The sequence below is a fragment of the Trematomus bernacchii genome, unplaced genomic scaffold (genome assembly GCF_902827165.1).
Source record: "Trematomus bernacchii unplaced genomic scaffold, fTreBer1.1, whole genome shotgun sequence".
Lineage (NCBI taxonomy): Eukaryota > Metazoa > Chordata > Actinopteri > Perciformes > Nototheniidae > Trematomus > Trematomus bernacchii.
The window spans coordinates 18,863,611-18,890,280 of NW_022987564.1; the positions used below are offsets into that span (position 1 = coordinate 18,863,611).

The window sequence follows — 26,670 nt, forward strand, 5'->3', positions numbered from 1 at the left end:
TTCCTGTAACACAGTATTTTTTACATTGTTCTATTTTAATCAAGCAAAGGGTCTGAATACCTTCACCAATGTAAATAGCTTTAGTAACTATAATTACAGTGACCCGGGTTCCACTTTAAATACTAGCTATATTAGATAACGAGTTTTAAACCTTAAAAGCAGATTATCTGTAAGATTGCCCCCTGTGTTTTTGACACCAAAGAAAACCTTTTTCAAAAGAACACAGACACACAACCAAATCTAAATCCTGAAACCACAAAGGCTATGAAGGGGTGAGGCGGGGTTGGCTGAGAGGAGGGACGGTCTCTAATGGGATATTTTTGGAGGGGAGGGCGACAAGGAGTGCCTGTATTTGGATGTGGAGGTGGGAACTGAAAGAAGAGAGCTCGGGGAGGCTTGGTTGGTTTTACAGGTCCTGGGCAGGGGGGCCTTCAATCCTACGTCACAGCTTTGGATGGGATCATGATTTCCTTCTGATACTGACACACACACACACACAGCACTGAGACAGAGGACGGACGGAAAAAGGAACCTGTTAGAGAACAACGAAGAAAAAAGAAATAACGTAAAAGAAAGCTGGAAGAAGAGAAGCAGAGAAAGCAAAAGGAAGGGAAGAAACGCAAGAACCAGGAGGGAGAAAGAGGTACAAAAAAATACATTTACATTACAGCTTGTTGAGCCAAAGTTTTGCATCATAAAATATCAGCTTTCCCTTGAAGGTAATCAAAATAAAAGCTTGGTTGACATTGGACAATTTCATTGCATTGAAATCACCTTTTAAGTAAATGTTCTAAAGTGCTTAATTGAAATGTTGAGGTACTTTACTTTACTTCATACTTCTTCTCCACTACATTTTAAAGGCAAGTATTGCAGTTTTTACTCCTCCTTACCTAACATCTTTAGTTCTTTTAGGATCATTTTTACCCATCCAACCAATAGTTAATATGTTCTGCACCACTGACATACAAATGGTGTTTCATAGTGTGCATACGCTTCAGAAGTCATATCTAATTCATATATGACATTATAACTTTAAGCTTGAAGTACACTTTGCTAGTAATACCTTTTTACTTTTTCTTCAGTCAAATCTTTAAATTGTATTTTTTGTATGAGTATTTTTCACAGTAAATAGTGGCAGTGCTTCATTTTTGTTTGAGAAAAATATACCATATTACTTAGTCTTCCAGCACTTAAAAAAACACACATAATATAAAAGAACACAGATGGAATGATGCGTTTGACATTATTGTAGATTTTTGTAAATGATACTGACATTTATATTTAACTGCTCAATGGAAACAATGTGAAGTAGTTGCCAGTTGCCGTGTGGATTCTGCTACATGGGGGTGTCAATCCTTGGCTGCAAAACACACACAAAATGCACACACACACAAAGTAAATGTTGAGTGTGTCAGCGCCTATAAATACTCTCATGAGATAGGCAAGGAATTCAGCTGCAGTTCTGAGCGTTAGAAGTGGAGAGGCATGCAGGGTGGTCTCTGTATGTGCAAAATAACAGAACCACTATAATACACAACGCTGTTGGTAATACCACTTCGATAAAGATCGTATTATTCAACCTGTCTGTTGTGTTGATTCAGTTTAACGGTCATTTTGAAGGACCTATTGAAAAAGCAACTAATAAGTTGCCTTCAACTCTACTTTTTAGTGTTTATTAGCTAATTGTTTTGATTTTACAGCAACTTGGTTTAATCTTATCGCTCTGAGGCCATCTTTTTTCGGATTGCATATAGAACGTAGCTTTTCTTAGGGAAAGAGCTCTCCAAATCCACGTTATACTATCTGCCCATCACCTTGTAGCATTTAGCGGGTAAAGACTCAGTGCTAAAACCCAGCAAATAGTTAGCATTTTAGCACAGTGTCTTTGAATTTTGGTTAGATTATTTATTTATTTATTTATTATTGTGATGCTATGAACTATTTATCGTGTAAATTGTAATGATCCACATCTGTGCTCCCGGGTGTATCTGTGTGTTTTCTTCTATGTTCCTGCCTGTGTACATGACATAAGCTGCTGCTCATAACCAATTGCCCCTTGCGGGATTAATAAAGTTGTTGATTGATTGAAATGCCTGAAGATAAGTCTTTGGTTGGCACAGGATTAAGAGATTTGAACCTTTTATTCTAGATCTTTAAAGACGTCAGTAAATACCAGAGTTTAGTGTTGGTGACGTTTAAGACATTTTGTGTAGTTTGTTTCTAGCCTAACATGAGCTTTTGACTTCTGGTGATTGTATGTAATGAACTAGTGGTGTTCATTGGTGAAGAATCATGACCTATATCATACATTGCAATAATACCAAATCCAATATAGAAATACCATTGGATTTTTGATGCGCGTGATGCTACTTTCCAGTTTGGCCTACAAAAGTATGTCAACAGTGCAGCGCTCAGGATTTGGTAGAGACAGAAAACAGAAGAAAAGAGTGAATATTGAACTCATCAGCGGGATGACTCGAACGCTAAGATGACCTTTTCTAACACACTTTTCTGTTTGCATAAAAAAAAACACCAATCACCCCCCACTGTAGTAATTACAAATGTATCTGCAGTTACAATACCAAATCTCAGTTTGCCAGTTAACAAACACAGAGGAAAATGTTTTTTTCCTACGCATAAAACAGCCAATAGTTAACTGGGGAAGTTCAATAGTGTCACATGACTTCAAATGTTAAAATCAAAACATGAGTTCACTGGATTGCAATCAGAGTAGGTTAAGGGTGTACATTCATGTTTATCAGAAACCAGAGGCTGCAAACTGAGGCTGATGTTTCCGCAGCACGTGTTATGATAAAGCCTCTTATGATGGCAGTCATTCAAACCAAGCTCTAGTTCTGTCTCGCTGGATGTTTGCATTTGATCATATCTTATACCTAAGCAAGTTGTTACCCACATTAGATTATGCATAGGCTTTCGCAACTTTGGGCTAATGTTTTTATGAATAATTTGGGAACTCCCATGAGTCTTAAATGGCAATTGAAAATCCCTTTAATACTTTAAAAACAGTATTGATAATCATCCAGCTGCCTGTCTGATATCTGATTCTATACTGACATCTATACCCTTTTTGAGTTCTCTTAAATATAATGTATATTGTTAACGACAGGAAGAATGAAAAGAAGACTTTATTTTAAAAGTCTGTTCGCCAATAGTTACACAAAAACATCCTGTAAATGGTTTCTATTGTAGGGGAAATAGTGGTAGAGTTCTCAACAGTTACTTTAGTTAGTGATTGATCTTTTCATGGTTCATTTATTACAGACTTTTTTTGTTCGATGATGTTTCTCATTAATAAAGCTATAACAATATCTTTGAATGTAACAAAAATAATAACATATCTACATATGCACATACATACAAGCACAAATAGCAGGTACCATCATGCAAATAAAATAAATCAAGAAAATGTAAATGAAAATGTGTGTATTCTTCACAGGGCTGTGTGCTAAATCTTACAGGCTCCTGTATACAAATTGCACATTTTTCATGGCTGTCCTACTTAAGTCACCACCAATTAGAAAATGTCTCTATTTAAGATATTATCCATGCAAAATTACAAATTACAAATTAAGCAAATGTAACATTTCAGGGACAGAATGGTGCAGGCATGTGTAGTTTAGATAATTATTTTTATTTTATACTACTCCTCAACATTAACTGATCAGCTGCAGTTACTGTGTTCTAGATACAAATTTGACTTGGAATACACTTTGTTAAATATTAAAATAATGGTTTAGAAAATCCAGTGTCATGTTTCAGCCTTTACATTTTTAACAGCAAAAAAAGTGATTTTACCCCTAACCTGTCAGATTTCAGAAAAAACGAAATCTATTAACATTCACAAGAAAGTTATAGAAAAGTCAAAACATTTAAACAATCTTGACAACACGTATAGAATAATCACCTCACGACCCCTCAGATTAATCTTGTGATCCCTTTAAGGGGCCCGTCCCCTAGGTTGCAAACAATATGACTAAACTAAATAAAGTTATAACTATTCCACCTTGGGTAGCTCCAACAGTAACAAGCTACTTTCACACAAATGCATCAGTTGTGACAGTTTAATATAGCAAATATAAAAATAAATATCAGTCACATTGGACATTTATCTGCGGAATGAATACTTTTACTTTTTATAATTGTAGTCGATTTTGCAAAAAATGCTTCTGTACTCTTATTTAAGTTTTTTCTGCGATATTGGTTTATTTGGTAAAGTAAGAGAGAAGTATCTGTTGTGGAAAGGCAGAAAATATGTGGGAACTGATAGGCTCTCAGACAGCAACTGTTTGAAGGGTGATTGCAACATCCACATGTAGCCTGTAGGATCTGTAACAGTGTGCGCCTCCTCTTCATATGACACCGCCAACAGCTGCTGCGTCCTGTACAATCCTATCTCTGTCCCCCGGTATGCCCATGTGTGGAGGCTAATACCCAGCGAGCCAATAGGTGCTATTTAAAAAGAGCCGAGTACTTACAGAGCGAATGAGAAGGAGGGGTGGTAGTGGTGGACGGAGAGAGTCATGCATATATTTGTGGTGAGGAGCACTGGATGTAGCATCATTAGCATTGTCAGTGATAATGATATGGCCTCCAGATGAGGTTATTGAAGAGGTCACAAGACAGTGCTAAGAAATGGTCAAAGAAGGATAGATAAGATAATACAAAAAAAAACATCAACTGGAAAGCACATTAATGAACATAGAAAGTATGAGGATTGTAGACCTCCACCAAGATAAATTCCATACAAGTAGTACAAAATAACTTATATAGTGACAAAGTGTTACGGATGAGCTACACATTTTTCCTCCGCCCATGCTACATGATTTTGCCAAGTTCATGAAAATCATTCTCGCTGACAAACAGAAAAACAACCCAACAAATCAAATCGAAACAGGAGTCTATAAAAATGCTAACGGCTGCATGCTAACACCCTCATAATGAGGCTAAGCGGGTATGTTTTCATTTTCACCATGCTAGTTTAGGGTCTAGCTAGCACATGCTAGCACTTTTAGTATCAAAACAGCCACATAACTGAGGATGTGTGTAAATGCAATTATTTGGTCATTCAACAAACTAAAAACTTGACCTCAGGATGATGCTAGTCTGAAAGTGAGAGGATGTCTGACCCAAGTTTCATGCAAATCCATCTAACATCTGTTGAGGTATTTTAGTCTGGACCAAAGTTGTGAACCAGCTGACCAACCGAGACATACATTTGGTGTAAATATACCAGATAAAATCTAAAAATGCAACTAAAAGACAGGTTACATAGCTCCAAAACGTAAATGTTTCTGATAATATTGACTACAGCGGAAAGCCGAAAGGGCGTTGCTCCAGCAAAGAACAAAACATTTAAAGCAGCGATCCTGGCACACAGCTGAAGCCTAAAATAGGCTCTGGGGTTACTTTTAATTCCCACTCTGACACAGCACTGAGGGGATATCTGCTCTGAGGCTCAGGTGAACAAAAACAAACTGTGAGCCAGAGACAAAGATCTCCTGCTGACGTTTCGACGTCCAGCTCACTATAAAGGCAGTCAACACAGCAGTAATATAGCACGATATTACTGAGCCAGAACGCTGACTTTAGGACTCCTCTTGACTTCAGCGGCTGCCAAAATGGCTTATGGTTTTATCTAAATGCTAAAAAGTACTTATAGCATTTCCCCACAATTGTCATTTATAACTGCTACGCAAAAGTCACTGTACATAGCCCTGCTGTGGTAGCTTAAGACCTGGGTTATACAGGATGTTGTTTCCAAAGCTTTGTAAGCAACTAGTTGTTGTAGTTCGACCTTTTTTGCAAAAAAAAAAAATCAAAAGAGGTTAATTGGTCCTGTAAACTATTAAATGTAATGCTTCCTAATACATGTTGCAAACTGGCAAAATAGGAAGTTAAATACAAAATGTCCATTTCTTTTTTAGACAATTTTGCACTCTCAGCCTGCAGCAGATACAAAACCGAACCAACATAATTGCAAGAACACCACAACAATTGGGGTCAGTACATCCCCCTTAGCTGCATCCAAGAAATTCGATGCTCACCATTTCACTATTTGTTTATGTCAGACCCTCTACTCTGCATACTGTATATCAGCACTACATGTGATCCCTTCTCTCTCAATGACCGCCTCCTCTTTCTACACTAAACTGCTGCAGTTTGCACATGTGGCTCATTATGATCATGAATAAGGTTTCCAAGCTGCATTAAATGCTAGACGTTGGCTGTAAACCACAAAAACCTGACCCTGAGCTTCTCTCTGCACACTCGCACCTGTCATTCACTCTGCTGCTGGCCCATAGAAACAGAGTTTAGGGGGTCCTCAGTTTGATTTAAGGTGTCAGTCTGAGTGTTGTTGTCTTGTGTTATGTTCAGAGATTAGCAGAGAAATGTGCATCTGTTAGTGGGTTTGTTTTGTTCATCAGCGACCTTGAAACTTTGAATCAAAGCCTGGAAACATTGCTGAGCGTGCTTCACTTGTTTATCAAGAACTTCCTTTTTCTCTGTATATTAAATATAAAGACACAGAGTAAAGGGGTTTAAAGTGGTTCTTCTTTTTTTAAGTAACTGTGTAAATCAAGTAGAATAAAGATACATAAATCACATAAAGATACATAGATATCATAAACTCAAGACATAACTGATTAACATTATTAAGGTTTCTAAAAATGTGTGTCCTTTTGATACAGGAACATCTAATTCCAGACCATTCTACTAATCCTATACTGTGAACATCATGTTCTTTTATCATTGTGAAAGTTAATCAATACAGTCTGGTTACATTTTGTCCCGGTTGAAAGATCAACAAGAGCAGAATGTCAAGATAAGCTAAAATGAGCTAAACTCGAACAAGAACATCTCCAACATCTCTGAATATTGGGCAAATGTAAACTGATGGCTGAAAAAAACACATTAAAATATAAAAATATCTTTGTTGTTTGTGACAATAGGATTCTTGTACATCAAAAACAAACACTTTGTACAATCATTTGTGTCACGGCCCTGTGACACTGATTTAATCCATGAATTAGTGGGTTGTTTTCATGGCCCATGCTTTACCCATCCGCCAAGTTTCATGAAAATAGCTCCAGTATGGCACACATCTGGATGAAACAGAGACCCGAGGGTTTAACAACTTGCGTCTTAAAATTAAATATGTTATTTTTTTCTTTTCTTCCAGGTGCTGTGTGCTGTGTTTAAGTGAAACCACCAACACAATCCCAAACCAGTCTAACCAATATCATCATCAGCTGCAACCTCAAGCTCAAACACTTACGTGAGGGTTAAGAAACATCACAAAGTAAATTTGGTTTAACATCTGGTCTCTTAGAGAACCAGTGTCAGAGATCTTTACTGAAGAAAACCAGAAGTAAACTCATGCCATCACCTTCAAAGAACAGCCAAACGATGGCTCCCAAGAAGAAGGCCCCCCGTCAGAAGAAGCCTGCCGTGGAAGCCATCTCCCCGGTTGCCATTGAGACCCCCCCGACCCAGCTGAAGATGGAGAACCGTGGTAACGGTGTGATGGTGATGGAGAGCCATGTGAAGAAGATTGAGCAGATGGCGGCACTGGACATCGCTCAGCTGAACAGCCTCAACCTGCCGCTGCCGCTGCCCGTCATCAAGCCCGGGGAGAGGGGCCTGGGCCTGGGCTGCGAGCTGACCCGGCCCCTGCACGGGAACGCCCTGCTGGAGGAGCTCAGCAAGATGCGCCAGGAGAAGTACGTTCTGATACTTACTGTATTGTAATTGTATCATATGATGAGTGATGCTGTACAATTCTGACACGATACACTTCAAATATAATACAATATAATTACAATAAATTGCAGTACAATTATAATGCAGTCTAATTACAATGCAATTTCAATGATAGAGTTACAATACAGTACCATTTCAGTACATTACAATAGAGTGGTTCTGTAAGGGCTCCCTCAACTAAAAGCAATGGGACATTTACATTGGAATATTGCAGAAAATAAGATCTGTGGCAAACACATGTTTAAGATAAAAGCTAGTTTTGTTCAGCAGCATTTCCACATATTATCACCACTTCTATAATATCGAAGCGTAAATGCAATTGCTAGAAGTAAAAAGAAAACATGATGCTGAAAAGGAACTGCATGATAGTCGCATGACTTACATCAACACCGCTAAGCTAAGGGTGGCTAATGTTCTGCGTGATGACGTTTTGTAGACTAATTCAGACACCATTTTTAAGATACGTAAAAGCTTCAGACGTTTTCCAGTCGGATATTCACTGCCGACGATCGAATCATATTTTTTTACAACAATATTCACATAATACAGTTACAATCAAATTCACTTACGATAACATACATTATTGATACAATACAATTTAGTTATGGCATAATTAACAATACAATATAAAATTCATACACTACTGTATTGCCACTAATTATGTTGTTTTACATTATAATTTGCCTTTTTTCCTATTTCAGTATATTATAACATATGTATTGCGTGTGTGTCCTCCACCCTCCTCAGGTTCCTGACTGACCTGGAGCTGGCCTCTAAGACGAAGGCCTTCGACGTCCACAAGCTGGTCATCTCCTCCGTCAGTCAGTTCTTCAGAGAGACTCTGGCCAAAGACCCCAGCATGAAGCGCCTGGAGCTCCCCTCCCTCTCACCTCTCGGTATATTTACCTATTCCATTTATCTAAAGCCAAGATTTTAAAAATACATGTCATTCAAACCTCCAGGACTTTATCTTAACTTGTAGTCAAGATCCCAAACGTTCAAGATGATAAACAATTAATGGCATGGAAATTGGCATATATTGGAAATTAATTAGTTGATTATCAGCGAATAACAAAAGACAATGGATTTGAAGTTTTGTAGCTCTTATTCAGTTTGCTGACATTTTATAGACCAGACGATTAGTTAACTAAGGAAGACCGCTAGATAAAGAAATAAAAATACATTGGTTGCAGGCCTGTTTTCCTAACTTAGAAGCAGCTTGAAAGAATTATGTAAGGAAACAAGTTCAAATCATTTAGTTCCTCTTGTCCCAAGGAGGTTTTATTCCTACATCCTGACAAATATTTGGTTTTAAGTCTGTCCGTTGTGTCTTCAGGCCTCGCCAACGTCATCACCTTCGCCTACCTGGGTCGTGTCCACATGTCCCTCTACACCATCGGTTGCACCGTCTCTGCCGCTGCCACCCTGCAGATCCCTCAGCTGCTGAAGATGTGCATGGACTTCCTCCTGGCCGAGCTCAACGTGCAGACCTGCGTCTACATCTGGAACATCGCCGCCGCCTACAGCCTGGTGCCGGTGTGCGAGGCCGCCCGCCGCTTCGTCCTGGAGAACTTCGTGCAGTTCGCAGAAACACCGCTGTTCACTCAGCTGACCCTGGAGCAGATGGCCGCCTTCCTGCAGGACGACGCTCTGCTGCTGCCTTCAGAGGTCACCGCCTTCCAGGTCAGAGGTCAAATTTAGCTTTTGAAGATTAATGGCGGAAATCTTTAGCTGGAAATCAAGGTTGAAATAGCACACGCTGTCAAGAAAAGCTTTTCATTCCTGACATCCTAATGAGGAGACGGGCCAGGTCTTCTAGGAGGCAACCTCCAGTATTAACTCGTCCGACCCTCTGGGCCTTCCTGCTATTTTCATCCAAACCTAAAAACAGACCTGAGACCAGCTGCTCTGAGCATAACACAGACCCACGAAGCAGAGTCAGTCCCCTTTATGTCGACTAGGAGCAGAAACCACCAAGTATAACTCACTGTACAGTATGCAAGAAGATCGCTCGTTTATTAATATACAACTCTGTTACAGCCCTAAATAGACAGACAGCTGAGAGAAGCACTGATCATAACTATTTATCATCTCAACTAAAAGCCTGTTAGCACAGAAACATATTATTATCCTGGTTTAATATATATTATGAATTGTCCCTTTATTTCTTATATCTTATGAATAAGAAATACATTGACATATGATTTGATTGGATTTTACATTGTGACAAAACAAACCTAAGCAGTAAAATGTTAACTATGACTATGACTATGAAATGGCAAATGGCAAATTTGCTTTCAAATTCGTGTGACTGTGTCTGTACCACGGTTTAAACATTTGAAAAATCTTCATATTTCATTTTGTTGTTAAAAGTTGATTTATAAAGATGATTATCAAACATAAGCTACAATACATATTAAATGTGAATGTTCCTCCCTCAGCTGGCCATGAGGTGGCTGGACTTCGACTCCTCTCGCCAGCCTCACGCCGCGGAGCTTCTGTCTCACATCCGCTTCGAGACCATCCCGGCCAGCGAGCTGGTGAGTCAGGTCCAGCCGGTGCCCCGCATGATGATGGACCCTCACTGCCACCGCCTGCTGGTGGACGCCATGAACTACCACCTGCTGCCCTACCAGCAGAACACCCTGCAGTCCCGACGCACACAGGTCCGCGCCGGACAGCAGACCCTGCTCACCGTCGGTGGGCGCCCGTCACTCACCGAGAGAGCTCTCAGCCGCGAGGTCTGTGCTTTTAATTCGTTTTCTCTATGTATTCACTAAATAAAACACAAGGACTCACTGACCTTTGACCTCTGTGTCCAGGTGATGTGGAGGGACCCTCGTGAAGGAGGAGCCTCCTGGCGTCACCTGAGCCAGCTGCCGGCTAAGAGCTTCAACCAGTGTGTGGCTGTGATGGACGGCTTCCTGTACGTTGCCGGAGGAGAGGACCAGAACGACGCCCGCAACCAGGCCAAGCACGCTGTCAACACCATCAGCAGGTAGAGGAATGAATACAGAAAACATTGTATGATCAGACACAATACCATAGCTGGATTTCTAGAACTTTTTATTTATGAAAATTCTACAAAAAAAGCAAACGAGAAACAAAAAAGCAGACAAATATTACGTCACAGAATGATCAGTAAGCTGAATAGTCTATAGTCTTTCATTATCTTTCTTTAGTCCATCAAATATAGAATGTCAAACTGATGCTAATAACTGGATTAGATCCCTGTCACTTACCCTGACCCTAGTTTTTAATGCATGTAAATGGTCTGCACAGGCTACAATCCCCATGTTCCCGACAGAGGAAGTTTCTCACCCAGAAACATTGGTGTATCCTATAAATCAATGGGTTCTACAAAATAAGAACAAATTATTGATACGACCAAAAATAAGAGGATATTTGTTCCATATTGCTTAGTGCATGACCACCAAAGAATGTTGGGGTTTTGGAGGCCCCTAGGTTTGCTGGTTTTTTACCCTCTCCCCTCTCCCCTCTCCCTCCACCAGATACGACCCTCGCTTCAACACCTGGCTCCACCTGGCCAGCATGCGTCAGCGCCGCACCCACTTCTCTCTGGCAGCCAGCGGCGGCCGCCTGTTCGCCATCGGAGGCCGTAACGTGGAGGGCCTGCTGGCCACCACCGAGAGCTACCTGCCCTCCTCCAACACCTGGACGATGCGTGCGCCCATGGAGGTTCCCCGCTGCTGCCACTCCAGCGCCACCCTGCCCTCCGGAGACATCCTGGTGACCGGTGGCTACATCAACTGCGCCTACTCCCGCTCTGTGGCGTGCTACAGCGTGGACACCGACACCTGGAGCGAGAAGGCCCAGATGGAGACGCCCCGCGGCTGGCACTGCTCCGCCACCCTCGGAGGGAAGGTGTACGTGGTGGGAGGGAGCCAGCTGGGGCCCAGTGGTGAGAGGGTGGATGTGCTCTCTGTGGAGGTGTTCTCTCCGGAGAGTCGCTCCTGGAGCCGTGCCGCCCCCCTCCTCCTCGGGGTGAGCACCGCCGGCCTGTCCCCATTGGCCGACAAGCTGTACCTGCTGGGAGGCTGGAACGAGGCGGAGAAGCGCTACAAGGCGGCGGTGCAGAAGTACGAGCCGGCCACCGACAGCTGGTCCATGGCGGAGGATCTGCCCGAGCCCACGGTGGGAGTCTCCTGCTGCACCCTGACCCTGCCCCCCCGACACGCACCGCGCCGCCAGCAGCACCGCAACACCCCGTCACACGAAGAGCAGCAGCAGGCCGCGAAGAACCGCAGCAGAGAGAGCAGCATGGCTCCTTCACAAAGCATCACTGCATAGAGAGGAAGAGTTTAACATCAGGGGAACATCTGGATCATGTCCGCTCTTTATTCTGTATCTAGGCCTATAATAACTTTTGTGATTGAAATTCAAATGTAATTCAGTTTTTCAATAATCTTTTTTACTAAGAGCATTATATTACTTAAATATATTGCAGATATTAAGATAAAATATACATTTTAATATAATAAATTATTTATTGAATAAATATTATAAATATATATTATATGTTTGATAGATGTGACTCTTACGGTTTTAATAATGATAATCTGGAATTAATTTAGCAAAATAAGCCTCTAGATTTACACAATTTAGACGAAGCATTGGTCCTTAATTCTCCCTGAGGTGATCAAATGTCTATTATATCAATTAAAATGGAACAATGATAGTTTAAAATGGAACCAAATACTCATGGAAAGCCCTTGTATGTGCAAGATTTGCAAGAAAGAAAAGAGAGCTTGCATGATCCAAAGTGGTCTCAGGAGGTTTTACGTTGATGGAGTCTGGGGAGAAAAAGATGGATGAGGGATTGTAGTGGAGCAGGTGGAGAGGTGATGGTGGGTGGAGGATGGTGGAAAGCGTGAACAGTGGCAGGCAGCGTTTGTCACTGAATCCACTGGCAGTTTGTGTACAAAGATTTATCTAGGCAGATGTGTGTGATGTTCAACTGTGAAAATAAAGTGTGGATGTGTGTGTGTGAGACAGGAGTGTGTGTGACAGGAAAATGAGCCAATTCTGACCAAATCTGCAATAATTAAGATTTCTCACCGGCAAACTTAGAAGTATTTCTTCACGGGGATCGGAGCAAGTCAGCAACAAAACAAACCTATATTTATGGTTTTTATTTATTTTATATATATACATATTTCAGAAGTAGTGCAGCTCAATTGTGACAAAATGAAAAAAAATGTAGTAAATATTTCGTAAGTGCAATGAAGTGAAAGGATTAAGTGAACACAAGAGGGAGGTGGCGAAAACTGAAAAATGATTAGATCTATAAAGGAATTAATTTTAAAACATGTAAGAAATATATATTGATATGTACTCTTAATGAAAATAAAAATCAGCAGTAACATTAATACATTAATAATAAAGGAAAATTCCCCCCAAACCTCACCTGTGTTCATTTTAAAACTTGCCATCCTCTTTTAATTTTTACTGAAACCAAGACAAAGTGAAGAACCAGTGAGACTCCAGCAGGTGGACGGATAAACTGATGACGAGCTGCAGCTGCATTTACAGTTATTACCAAGTATTGATCATGAGATACAATCAGAATAACCCGACTCATTTGATTGGATGAGTCCCTCTGTATTTGTCACTGGATGTGCTGCGGGTTTCACTGAATAAAGCAAACGTTATCAAAACATATTAAACCGTCTTTTTTTATTTATTTATAACTACAGACTGGGCTTCTGGGAAATGTAGTCCGACCTCAAAAAAGACTCAGATGTGATGCAAGATACATGTAATTGAGTTCAAATAATTAATATTCCAATACAATGTAGCATAGCATTCAACACTGAGCTAGGTTTAATGAGATTGGATTTACCTCTTAGATAATTAAGGGATGGTGTATCAGACGCAGTGATGGATATTTTAATTCATGCGTTAAAGATTTTAGGTTTAAGTATGAAAAACAAAGGTCGTCATACAGGAAGAATATCATGTCATTGTTAAACACGAAATTTTACAAATTAAGTAAGCAGCATTTAAATGAAGCTGGTCAAGGTGCATCAAACGTTAAGTTTTAAATACTGTTGGATAGTTTCATTTATCATTCAACAATATGTTTTACATGTTCAAAAAGCATTTTAAAATGAGTGAAGGTTAAGTATACATAAAAGTATTTTTGGCTCAAATATCAAATGTAGTCTCAATGCAGTAAGAATTGCCCCTTTGTTTCTTACACTCATGTGTAAGCAGCATTTTGGCATTGTAGCTGGTAATGTACCTATTTTATATTCCAATGGGTAATTTAATGCTATATATCTGTCGTATAAAATTAGTAGAGTAATAAGTTCAAAATGTCCCTCTTAAATTAAGTTGGGTAGAAATGTTAGTATCAGAAAAAATACAAACTACAATGAAGTACCATCAGAATTGTATTCAAGTATCCGAGTAAATATACTTGTTACTTCACCACTGCTTAGGTGTCAGGTTTCTCTACAGATGGGGAAAGTAAATCTATTTCTGGTTTGTCAGTTCCTTCAAAACAGAATGTGTGTACGTCACTAGTCATACAGGGACATTTGTAAGCTTGAAGGCATAAGGTATAATAAGCTTTTTCCAACTTTTAAGTCTCTAAAGGTCATACTGAGCCACACACACCCACCCCCACACACACACACACACACACAATCTTTCTTGAAGTAAACATTAACTGAAGGTATGAGAGCCTAGAAATACCACAACATGAGACAAGTCATTTTTTCCCATTTATTTGTTACAAACATCCAGGAGTGGTCCTTTACTTGCCGGGGAGGATGATACCATCATACTGTAGAAAAAAAGTAACAAGACAAACATTAGATACTGAACAGAAAAGCAAGGAATTTGTTTATAAAAGTATAATTTCAGATACAGAGGGGCACAAGCAGGGGGATAAAGCCAAAGAAGCAAGAAATTGCAAATACTAATCTATTAAAACTTATAAAATCATTATTGGCATCAACTACTGTGATTAATAAATGTACCGTTTATCAAGCGTTTGTTTATCAGAGAAGAGACAAATCTCCCAGATGGCAAATTAAACGATTATATATATGAAATAAGGCCTTTAAAACTCCATCATTATTATACTATCAGTGTTAATCAATGATCAATTCTTAATTTAATGGGTTTAGATGTTCTGCAAATTATCCAACAAATCTCCCCATCATAAACATTGTTGACCTTACATAAATGTAAACATTGATAACTATAAAATATACCAGGGATTCCCTTCTTTCCTTTTAAATAGCCATACCAACCATGAAATAAAAAGTGGAGCTAGTGTACTGTTTTCAGGCGTTAGCATTTGTGGTAAAGCAACACTCACTTTCTGCTGGAACCAGCGCATGGCCTCCTCTCTGCGGATACGATGCCTGAAGCCGATGCGGCCCTTCTTCCGCTTCTTGTCAGCAATGCTGAAGCCGGGTCTGCCCAGAACCTGAACACAGAGGGGAGGACGGAGTGGTCAGAAAAAAAAAACAGCACAAATACTTTATACATTTGTACTGCCTCTTTACTTCAGTACTGGTTGAAAATTATGCTTAATATATTTCATAGAGATTTAGGAGTCTGTAACACAGGAGTCCAGTGATTATTTTCTACAACCCAAATGAATATACTTTTAAATGATTGTTGTATTTAAGATAAATTGCGAATTCTAAATTCATTTCTGCATAGGTTACCATTACACACCAACAGCAGGAGCCTTCTTGTTTGTTATATTATGAATAGGAAGTATTTCACATTTTATTAAATGATCTTAAATCAGAAAAAAAGGAGCATCTGTATTTGAGTACCCTCTGATTCTAGATCCAATTTAAAAATGAGAAAAAAAACATGCAAGACACCATTAACATGCTTTTCATCAGGAAATATAGCGCATCACACAACTAGAACAAACAGCATTTAAATGATTTTATGTTGACTACCTACTGTGGAATGAGTGCCAATAGAAAAAGGTAAACTAAGCTGCAACATCTTGTGTGTAAAGCACAAAACCTTCAGCCTTTAGAGTCTAAACATAAAACACAACTTTGTCTCGAACGTGTACTTGCCGTTATATCAAAAGACAGCTACATTAAGAATTTGGTTTTTTGGGGCTACTCACCACGTAGAAGTCCAGGCCGTAGATGCCGATGCTGGGGTCGTACTTGATACCCAGATCGATGTGCTCCTGGATACCGAAGCCGAAGTTCCCGGTATTTGAGAAGTTGCTCTTTCTCAACTCGTACTCACGCACCTGAAGGCAGGAAGTATTAACTTGTCAATATCAAAATAAAAAAGAATGAAAAGCAATTATTAGCATCAGTACACACCACCAATGACATTACTTCCTAATTTCACTGCATTCTTTTTTTAACATGAGCTACTCTGTCCCATAGTATGCCCTTAACTTAAATTCAGAAATCATTAACAATAGCAAATGGGTCATTCTGAGGTTTCTTTCATTTTTCCCTCCAAGTTTCTTTATTGTGGTTTTCTGTACAGATTGCATATTCCCTTGGAGCCACAAGCCAAAAGTAAGACTTCAGACAGTCTGAACTAGAGAGAAATAAACCACATGACTTTCTTACCTTGAGTCCTTTCTCGAGGATCTCCTCTGCTTTGGCACCACGGACGGTGCAATGGACAGCGATCTTTTCATTTCTGCGGATACCGAAGGATCGCACGGTGTAGCGGGCTGCAGAAAACACCAAAACTTAAATACAGTACTTTGATTTATAAAATACTTTAACATCTACAAACTGTTCAGATTTCCCCCTATTCCGTGACTCCTGTATAGACATGTTGAACATTTAAATAAAACAAATACAAAATGCTACTAGAAAAAAAGAGGAAATTATACAAGGGACAGTCTTTTTTCACACTACTTCGATTTTACAAATAGAAGTCAACACTTCCACAGCTCCTTTAAGGTTGTTCCTACACACAAACACCCACCTTTGGAGAAGACGGGAGTCTGTCCCGTGAGCTGCTCCAGCACCTTAGCAGCACGGGTCAGTCTGTCTCCGCTCTCACCGACGCAGATGTTCAGGCAGAGCTTGCGAATGCGAAGCTCCCTCATGGGGTTCTCCTTCTTCTCACCCTGTTCCTGCAGGACAAGAATATAGCAATTGTTAAAGTCATGGCAATAACACAGAAACAGGACTATGGAAACTTGTGCTGTAAGTCTACTGTTAAATAAAACAGAAAATTATCTTTGTAAGAAATGCCCAACTTTCTATTATTAATTGAAGATAATCAGATAACACCTGACCAATTACAAAGGTTTTGATCGATAAAAACATCCATCTCCCTTCAGTCGTTTGGCATTTAAAATGAAGACAGCCCAGTCTTCACTACCTGGGCAACACAGGAAAGACCCATGTAGACTTTACCTGCTAACGTGTTAACATTGGCTAAAAAAACTAAACCAAAGTTTCAACAACAGTCCATTTTCAGTTTGACATTGACATGCATTATAATCTATAATTCCCAGAGTCCTAACACTGCTATTTTCCGTCTCAAAAATCCAACAGACTGAGACAGACACATCAACACATGCCGGCCGGAGGACATGTCGCTACATATCCCCGCTTTGCGCTGATAGCATTGACACAGCTCACAAAACGTTTTGTTTCCGGATAGTAAATAATAACTAAGAAAGCGCATACAACGAGTAGAAACATAACTGCTTCATATTCGCAGCATCACAATTTGGCTGCAATATCAATAATGAGTATATATAAAACTGCAAGTATACGTGCGGACCGTGTTATCAAGGAGCTAGCACGTTAGCATCACTCTCATTCTTTAGTTTTAAAGTCCTCCGTTACATTTATTGCATTAATAAGACTCTAGTTTAATTGTTCATGATATAGTCTAGGTCTCTGTACGTCAAACAGCGGTTAATAAGACCCCACAGCTCCGATGATTGTGGATTTCTAACACAACTTCATGTTTGTTCGATGTGAGAGCGTACTCACCGCCATGTTGGATCACTAGTAGAGGCCGACACGTTTCCGGCGAGAGACTTTTATAATGATGTGTTCATGGCTAATAACCCCGGAGAGACATCGCGGGGAAACGCAAGGGTTCCGGTTTACGGCACTTCAAGCAAAAGATATTACTCAAATGGCAAGACAATTATATTGTTCCATCTTATAAAATACCTAACCGTACTTTCAAGACTTAAGGTGCTCCATACGCTACTTCACATAGTTTTAATGTAGAGTTAATAATTGAAGACATGTAGAAAAGAAGTAGGACGAAAGAAGATGTATACAGATATGTACATTTATAAATTTATTTTGTTTGTATAAAAGGTGTTGTTTACTGCTTAATGAATAGGTTATTCTTGTTTTTTTAAACACAATATATATATCTAATATATCAATCTAAATATGTTGATCAAGAAAAGAGAATCTGCAACAGTAGATTGATTGGTTTGAAGACTTGTGTTTTTTTACTGTATTTGCTTTTGCCATATATTTCTCCTAATACCCTTTATTCTTTATTACACCAAAAACACAAGGCATTGAGTTCCATTTAAAAACCTTTCTTTAATTAGGAATCAACATATTAATTCAATTCATAAGTACAGTTTACTGGAAATCACAGAAAACACAAAAAAAAACACTTACCCTAACATTAAAATGGTATAGAATACACAACATTAAGTAATTTAATTAAAACGGGTATGGGTAAAAAAGACCTTGCACAGAGACAATGTCACTCTGATCTGAAGCAAGGACTGAAAATAACTCTATTATGTTACAACATTTTATAAAGTTTTTTGTTTCTGGAAAAACATAATGAATATTTTCTTAAAGGTCCCATGACATGGCCATTTCTACTGATCATAATTCCATTGTTGAGGTCTCCTGGAATAGATTTACATTGTTCAATGTTCCAAAATACAACATTGCTTCACAAAGACAGCACAACAACAGACCAATAACAAATCAAGAGGTTTAAGTAAACAGATAAAAAAGCTTTTGGTGTGTTTAAAACAATATAGCATAAAAAGCTAATAAATTGATTAGAATATAAGAAATAAAAGACAGTTTAGGAAAGTAAAACCAAAGTTAGATCCGGAAAGACTATCTGATAAAAGCATGTTTTAGAATACACTTAAGGAGAACTGTGACCCCGGACATGATTTCCTGAGACAAATTAAGGTGTGCAAAATGGTCTCTGTGTCTGTTCATATATTTGAGATATTTCTAAGATGATAACATTATGATTGTTGAAGCTTTATTGTATGCTGCTCAATCATTTAAAGGAACATGTTATGTGCTTTTATGTGTTTTGGTCTAAAAACATGCAAAGCCATTCAGATTTTACTCCCCTTCCTAAATCATAGCAGGCTCGTTAGAATATACTGCCCCCGTTTGTGCGTCTCCGCCCACAGATTAAAAACTACCATTACAATATTTTTCTCGTTTGTAAACTGAGACTGGGCCTTTTTTTGGAAGGGGGCTTTAAAGAGATAGGTGCTTATAATGTGTTTTTTTGTATGCATGTTGAAATGTTTCTAGAAGAAACCCATAAAGTATGAACCTGAAATTGAGCAGAACCCAAGACTATTTGCAAGAAACTTCATACGATTCAATAAATATGATATTATCCAATTAATGATCATTTAATTAAAATCTATAAGGAATAACTCCCTTAGTTATCTGTTTTCCAATGTATACATTGCATTAAAAGAGGGAGGAGTGTCTTTGATGCTTTATATATTCAGTGTGAATCCCCATTTTGTCTATAATGTATATAATAGGACACACACAAATGCTGCCACAAGCACTAGGACTAGTTTCATCAATGCAGTGTCCAGAGAGCAGACTGCAGTCAGTATGGAAGGCTTTTCAGTGGATGTATCAGAGAAGCAGAGAGGACCCAGAGCAGTGAGGCTACGAGGTTCAGATTCTCTCCAATCTCTCCTTACCAACTTATTGGCAGAGAGGGGTGAAGAGGATGTTAGAATAGGAGACAGAGAAGGGGAAAGTGAAGAGGGGGAGTCAGCAGGTGAGGGAGGAAGTGAAAAGCTTTCATCAGATATCCCTTTCACAAAGTTGCAGAGCGGTGAGACAGGAGCGGGAGGCTTCAGCAGGGGCAGGCCTTCCCTCCTCTGCTCCTCCAAAGCATGGAGGAGGAAAGACATCGCTTTGCGGGGGAAGACAGCACCCGAGAAGAGGTTGTAGTTGGGAGCGAAGAAGTGAGGGAGGACTCCTGCACGAGTGTGGGCCTCCAGAGCCCCGAGGAGGAGCAGGAAGCAGGCGGGGAGCTGCTGGAGAGCCCACATCGAGTCGTCAAACCTGACAATGAAAATAAAACGTCAGAAAAATGACTGTAAGAGAAATTAGGAAACTGAGAGATATTTATTAGTAGTTCAGTAAGAAACACTTAAGTCAAAAAAGCACTCAAGGTGGAAAGAGTACTAGCACAAGACAGAACAAAGAAGGCATCGATGTCAACAGAAATGACATTTGAACAGTCCGATACAGCATGGAAGAAGGAAGAGCTGGTAGAGCTTGGCCGCTTAGCGACCAGCAGAGGAAGCAGCTTAAATTGGCACCCTGTTTGAGGTTTATTAATCAGATGCGAAAATGTAATCAGCTGTTCATCATCTAATGTAGCTGGGATTGACACTGATGCCTGACTCTGTGGCATACTATGCTTAATTCTTCAACTAGTAATAATAATAATAATAATAAATGGAATTTATAAAGCGCCTTTCAAGGGACCCACGGTCGCTGTACATGGTGGACAGACAAAACAAAACAGACAAAGAGGAGCAAACAAAACAAAATAATACTAATATCATTCAAAAGGTACTAGTACTATAACTGCAACAAACACAATGGCTGTTTATCTTTTGCAAAGCGCAATACATCATACACACACTTTATAAAAACATCCGCTGGAACACCTTACGGCAATTTGCACATTTTATTCATAATAAATATAATGGAATTAAGTCCTACCTGATGGACAGCATGTGAAGGAAGGCGGTCTTCCCGTGGTACGAGCAGAGGGGATCCAGCTCTTTGGGGAAACGTTGTTTCAGACCTTCAATCAGAGACTTGAGCAGCATCAAGCACCTTTTACTGCCAGAGAGAATAGCAAATCATTTATTGTGAAAGGGCCCAAATAAAAACAAAAACACTTATAATACTTATTGTAAAATACAGTTATTTATAATAATAATAATAATAATAATAATAATAATAATAATAATAATAATAATAATAATAATAATAATAATAACTATTTATATTGCACCTAAAAAACTATTTTACAAATGAAAGAAAATTAAGATAACATTAAAACATGAAGATGCATGGGAACAACTATATACAAATCTAAAATTGTTTTTATAATCTGATCTTATTAAGAATGACTAAATACAACTTAAAATCCTTTAATTAAGATATCCTATTAGAAAGCGGCACAGAATATGCTCAATAAATAGTTTTATAAAAAGCTAATATTAAGATATTTCATTTCAGTGAAGCTCTGTATAACCTCTCACCTCGTGACCTCGTGTTTTGTTTTATATATTTAAAGTGTGTTGTTTATATGAATTTTTACTCTGTAAAGTGTCTTTGAGTTTCAAGAAAAGCGCTCTATAAATAAAATGCATTATTATTATTATAACCTACAATACCTGACACTATTTTTTAGATTAACAAGGAAGTAAATGTTACGAAGATGTGAAGATAAAGAGTTCAGAGCCTAACCGGCAGCATTTGTTGGCTTTGCCCTCACAGCAGGTTTTCTTGTTGCCATGGCTCGTGATGATTTTCTTCTCAACGTGAGAGAAAGAAATCCTCCAACTTTCTGTTGCAGAAAGACAAAAACACACTCATGGGAACATGTCATCACACAAATAAACACTCACAAAAATAATAACAGTCCTACATGTCCTCCTGTAGCAGTCGGCATGAGAGGATTACTGAACACGCCTGTCTTGCCTGCACCTACAGGATTTCCCTGAAAAAGACATGTTCCAACTACAACGAGACATAAAGCAACTACAAAAAGGGACACGCAACCACAGACACAAACTAACTCAAATGACACAAGATGTCGGAAACAAAACAAAGTTACTAAAAACTAAATGACCTCAGAAGAAACACCCATTTACGAACTCAAACTATGGTAAAGGAATATAAAATGTCCATGAAGAGAGACACAATGGTCACAGAGGTTAAACAACTTTAAAGTCTGTGTGTATTGCTCATTGGAGGAGAGCTGGTGAAGCCCTTAACATGTCTGTGCCAAGGGGCCTACCATCTCATTATCCATGCAGGGTAGTCAGGAGGAACATTCAAGCAGAGCTACATTGTCTGTTAATAAAATCATTTTATATATATTTTTGCCTTTATTAGACACAGCTGAAAAGAGGAGAGGGGATGAGGGTATGCAGAAGAGGTTTGATTTTGTCAGTCATTGTTCTTCACAGACAGATGTTTCTCTCACCTTTGGCTTCCCCGCTGAGGTTTCTTCCCTTCATCCTCTTTGGTACGAAGTAACACGGTAAACTGGTGATCTCTTTGCGAACCTTCTTTCCCAGCCAGTTATCCACATCGGGTCCGTTACGGACTGGGAGAGGCCAGCCCTGAGAGGAGTGAACCTCCAAACAGGAACAGGGACAAGTGCTTTAAGTGCAATACTGCTGTCACTAGTACCAACTCTCAGTGGTGGGATATGTTGAAGGATATATTTGAGGTATGTGTGCTTTAGTTGAGTATTTCAAATGTGTGCTATTTTAAATTTAAACTACATATCAGGCAAATAATGTACTTTGAATTTTACTACCTTTATTTGTCAATTCAGTTAGCAGAACTAAATCCTTCAGTTAGCAGAACTAGATCCTTAATAGAAAAGATATTCAACCAATACAAATGATTTGTTATTATTAATTAAGCTACCAAGCGGTATATAAGACTTTTAAAATCAAGTATAATATACTTTGTTCTGAAATACTGCATAACAAAATGAGATGAAACTATGTCTATAGTCAACATTTTCAGTCACTCACATGTAGAGATTTCCAGATTTTCTCTCTCTGTTAATATCTTCCGGTTTTGGACAGACAAAAATAAATCAAGACATCAACTTGGACTTTGAGAAAACTAGATGGACATTTACTTTATTTTCTGACATTTTTCATAGAACAAATGATTCATTAATTAATTTAGAAAATAACTGGATGATTAATCGAAAATGAAAATACTATATATAAGTGCATTTAGTCTTTTTTTTTTTTCCCCTTTGCAACTTATGTTTTAGGACTTTAAGTGTCTCTTATCAGTATCTGTAATCCAAAAAACATGGAACATTTCTGCAGATTGACACTACTCTTCATGATAAAAATAAACAGATACAATGATTTACCTCCAGAGCAGGAACCAGGTCCAGAGAGATCAACTCGTCGCTGTACATGTCAATCCTGAACAGAGACAAGGTCACAGCCGGTGAGCCGGGTTTCTTCCTGTTCACCTCCCAGCGACAGCCTTCATCTGGCACTGGAAGTAAGAAACATGATTAAAAGGATTATCCAGGTTCCCAAAGCAGGATGAATGTCAACAAAATATACAGAAAATTTGTCTTAAAATCTCCAATTCCAACAGAAAGTAGGGCAGATTTTCAGTCAGAGAGATGAATGACCAGACCTTTGTAGTTCTTGAGGAACTTGCGGACCAGGCGAAACGTCTCATTCAAGATCTTGCTGGATGAGAGGGTGAGCCCATTCTCCAGGAGAAAAACTTGTATGGGGCCCCGAGTCGGCCGGACAAGATCGATCTGGTAGAAAAGGCCTTCGTCGAGCTCCTTCATGTTGAAGCGTGACGGAGCCTGAAGCTTCAGCATCATGTCGAACTCATCCGGGCTGTGGATCTGAGATTAAACATAGCGACAATGGAGGTGCTTGTTTGTGTTCTGTCAATAGAGTATTTATTTCTCTCTTCTCAAGACACCCATTCAACATTGACTTTAAACACAATATGTCATTTTCTGTCACTAGGGGTCCCTCAATCTCAACAATAACGAGAAACTAAATGTTCTAGTATTTTAGGATCATGGGGTTGTTGTTTCCAACACCATTAACGTCATTGGAGTAATGTTCTCCCGGTTAGATTTTCTCATTGTTTAGGAGTTTTTTCCAGGTGCTGAATTCCTTGCAAAGCTGTCCTCCTCTCCGTAACAAACTCACCCACTGAGTTAAACCAATTAAAGACTTCACAAAGCAGATTCACATTAGAAATAAGGGGTTGTGAGGCGCAATACCACTTCCGCTTAATCAAGATCCTAAATTCTAAAAAGTAAAAATAAAGAGTTAAAGACAGCTATGATCTAAAAGGGTTTGGTAAAAATGTGGCCTAAAACTGGATAAAAAGTCAATTTATGACGCTTCTGACAGACAATTACTAACCTTGCCACGGCTTGAAAGGGGAACGTGCCCATAACAGTTGAACAAATGTAACAGTGTCACCTTAATTAAAATGTAGTTTTAAAAAGTAATTGGAATTATTGGGACAATAAAATGTCACCAAAAATGTAACACAAGCACTGTAGTTTTTAGACATTTTAGACATATTACTATCAGTCACAATATTCCCTGTGTTTGTAGCTGTATGGTTGCATTTAGACATTTTAAAAGTTCCTCAAGTTCTCACCTTCACTTTCTCAAAGTAGCTGCCGGTGGTGAGGAAGTCAGCTGACTGGAAGAATGGCTGATCACTGCTGCTCCGCAGGAATTTCACCAGGTTGTCTCGGAAATCGTTGACCACCTCTGCAGCCCAGCGGCGGTCTGTCTGCGGGAGCTTTAGCTCATTGGCGTTGGCTTTGATCCAGGAACTCAGCTCCGGGGAGATGGAGACCGGCTCCTCCAGCACTTTGGACCACTCCTCTGCAAGGAGACAATAAGACTGCAGCTCAGTATATTTACTAAATACTGTACCAAGTTCACATTTAACCTTACAGATTACATTACATTAAATGTTTCTGTCCCTTGAAAAACCATGTTCCTCCAAATGTGTTGATTTAAATTGTTTGTGATTAAATTAAGTGGGTTTTATTAATGTGTTTTAAACATTTTCCATCATCTTAAACTGAATACAGTATTTAAAAAGCCTCTTTGATTGCCTAGAAATGCATCTTCAGAAAGCTGAAAACATTGATGTTTTTCTACAAAACTTGTAAAAGTTGACTTTAAAGATACAGGACAGTTACAACGCTATAATGATCTGCTGCTGATTGCTAAATATTAAACTGATTATAAAGCAGTAAAACTAAGGTTTCCAGATTTACGTGTAGTGGATTATTTTCTATTGCAGTTTGGACAAAATAAATGCTTAAATGAATACAACCAGGCCGAGAGTTGTACACACTAAAACAGTTGAAACTGCAGTATCACCTGTATATTTTTGCTGTTGAACTTGTTTTCTTGCTGGCGTGAGTCGTAGAGGACTCGCTTTTCCCCTTGTGGCATCTTTACGCTGCATCTCTTCAATCAGACCGGCCTTCACATCTCTTTCCTCTCGGTCCATATTCACACGTCCCAGCCCTGAATATTTATGTACAGAAAACAGAGAAAGAACATCTTAAAGTAGAAACCAGTTGTTTTTGGTTGAAAGGTTTGAGAGAGAACGTTGTTGTCTTTTTCCTAATGATAAAAACATCAGATCGCCATGATTTAACAGCATGTACATTATTTTGGCATTAGCAATAACTTAAACACATACACACAAACTACAACTATTTGACAAGCTTGACAGCAAGTTGGTAAAGATGAAACAAACGAAAGACAACCAATTAACTCTACATCACCCCTGCCCCCAACATATGTTCCTTACCCTAACAATGAGTGTGTCCACAGCTTTATTCTAACTTAACATCAGGTTGGTAATTCATCTTCAGATTCTGATTTCCGGAAATGCACTTTGAAAGTGAAGCAGTTATGAATCACTAGTCGATTAAGAGGAGTGCTGAGTCAGCAGTCAATGATGGTGATAGCAGTCAATACAAATAATACACTTTGCAATAATCTTTGAATTCACATCACTGCAACCATGAGAGGTTTTTGAGCACAAATGAGCATAAAAACACACACACACACACACACACACACACACACACACACACACACAAACACAAACACAAACACAACAGTATCTCCTCACGCCTGGCAGAGGTAACAAATAAAACTATTAAATGAATTAGAGAGCGATGATAGATAGATAGATAGATAGAATAGAATAGAATTGGGAGGGATGAGACCCTCTTTAATGGTCACACATGCAGAGCACACAGCAAACACAGTGACATTTGTTCTCTGCATTTAACCCATCCTAGTACCAGGCGTCTAGTACTAGGAGCAGTGCAGCTATTGTACAGCGCCCGGGGATAGATAGATAGATAGATAGATGGATGGATGGATGGATGGATGGATGGATGGATGGATGGATGGATGGATGGATGGATGGATAGATAGATAGATGGATAGATAGATAGATAGATAGATAGATTTCTAGTGGTTAACCTCACCAGTGTTTGTTGAGCTTCTGTTGCATCAGTGATAGGAGCTATTGTGTGTATTCCCTTCTAATCAGCTCTATCCAGTCTATTTGCTTTCACTTTCAATTTCTACTAAATGTAATCTGATGCTGTTGCCTTCCACCTGCACAGTTCCACCCATGATAATTACGCTAGTCTCTACATCCTGTTCGGAGGTCACATATTGGTCCAACCAGTTGTACAAGTGTATACGTGTCACTTTATCAAAAGGTTTTTCTTTAAATTATTCGGGCCATGTAGCAGTTCATAACTAAATAACTTGTTTGCCATTTATGAAAACATCTCAACGTAACGTTCACA

The 26,670-nt window shown here is 39.1% G+C and overlaps 3 protein-coding genes across 4 annotated transcripts; 1 reads left to right on the forward strand and 2 right to left on the reverse strand.

Moving 5' to 3' along the window:
* Window positions 1-400: 400 nt before the first annotated feature.
* Window positions 401-13,469, forward strand: klhl43 (kelch-like family member 43). Its single transcript, XM_034124863.1, has 7 exons — window positions 401-643; window positions 7,202-7,742; window positions 8,530-8,678; window positions 9,119-9,465; window positions 10,224-10,523; window positions 10,605-10,780; window positions 11,295-13,469. The coding sequence occupies exons 2-7, from the start codon at window positions 7,399-7,401 to the stop codon at window positions 12,091-12,093; spliced, it is 2,115 nt and encodes a 704-aa protein (XP_033980754.1). The 5' UTR covers window positions 401-643; window positions 7,202-7,398; the 3' UTR covers window positions 12,094-13,469.
* A 1,048-nt stretch (window positions 13,470-14,517) lies between these two features.
* Window positions 14,518-17,842, reverse strand: rpl11 (ribosomal protein L11). Its single transcript, XM_034124866.1, has 6 exons — window positions 17,772-17,842; window positions 16,747-16,897; window positions 16,380-16,486; window positions 15,914-16,045; window positions 15,134-15,244; window positions 14,518-14,593 (listed from the first exon to the last, which is right to left on the reverse strand). Exons 1-6 carry the CDS (start codon window positions 17,775-17,777, stop codon window positions 14,564-14,566), a joined length of 537 nt encoding a protein of 178 aa, XP_033980757.1. The 5' UTR covers window positions 17,778-17,842; the 3' UTR covers window positions 14,518-14,563.
* Window positions 17,843-18,382: 540 nt separating this feature from the next.
* LOC117478011 (cyclic GMP-AMP synthase) lies at window positions 18,383-26,422 on the reverse strand. Of its 2 annotated transcripts, XM_034124865.1 has the most exons (10): window positions 26,341-26,395; window positions 25,650-25,734; window positions 25,211-25,360; window positions 24,471-24,703; window positions 23,469-23,691; window positions 23,191-23,321; window positions 22,273-22,426; window positions 21,531-21,630; window positions 20,775-20,897; window positions 18,383-20,105 (listed from the first exon to the last, which is right to left on the reverse strand). In XM_034124865.1, exons 3-10 carry the CDS (start codon window positions 25,341-25,343, stop codon window positions 19,550-19,552), a joined length of 1,653 nt encoding a protein of 550 aa, XP_033980756.1. In that variant the 5' UTR covers window positions 25,344-25,360; window positions 25,650-25,734; window positions 26,341-26,395; the 3' UTR covers window positions 18,383-19,549. The 2 variants fall into 2 exon arrangements, with proteins under 2 accessions (XP_033980756.1, XP_033980755.1); XM_034124864.1 differs by lacking the exon at window positions 25,650-25,734 and having other exon boundaries at window positions 26,341-26,422.
* Between the last annotated feature and the right edge of the window lie 248 nt (window positions 26,423-26,670).

Excerpts from the sequence above, each read along its gene's own strand:
- LOC117478011 (XM_034124864.1), bottom strand. The coding sequence starts at position 25,343 with ATGGACCGAGAGGAAAGAGATGTGAAGGCCGGTCTGATTGAAGAGATG. Across the intron at positions 22,427-23,190 it reads ACCTGGTTCCTGCTCTGGAG|GTTCACTCCTCTCAGGGCTG; the intron begins GTAAATCATTGT and ends TCCTGTTTGGAG. Across the intron at positions 21,631-22,272 it reads CCTCAGCGGGGAAGCCAAAG|AAAGTTGGAGGATTTCTTTC; the intron begins GTGAGAGAAACA and ends TTTCTGCAACAG.
- klhl43 (XM_034124863.1), top strand. The coding sequence starts at position 7,399 with ATGCCATCACCTTCAAAGAACAGCCAAACGATGGCTCCCAAGAAGAAG. Across the intron at positions 7,743-8,529 it reads AGCAAGATGCGCCAGGAGAA|GTTCCTGACTGACCTGGAGC; the intron begins GTACGTTCTGAT and ends CACCCTCCTCAG. Across the intron at positions 10,524-10,604 it reads AGAGAGCTCTCAGCCGCGAG|GTGATGTGGAGGGACCCTCG; the intron begins GTCTGTGCTTTT and ends CTCTGTGTCCAG.
- rpl11 (XM_034124866.1), bottom strand. Across the intron at positions 16,487-16,746 it reads GACTCCCGTCTTCTCCAAAG|CCCGCTACACCGTGCGATCC; the intron begins GTGGGTGTTTGT and ends TGTTTTCTGCAG. Across the intron at positions 15,245-15,913 it reads ACGGCCTGGACTTCTACGTG|GTTCTGGGCAGACCCGGCTT; the intron begins GTGAGTAGCCCC and ends CTCTGTGTTCAG.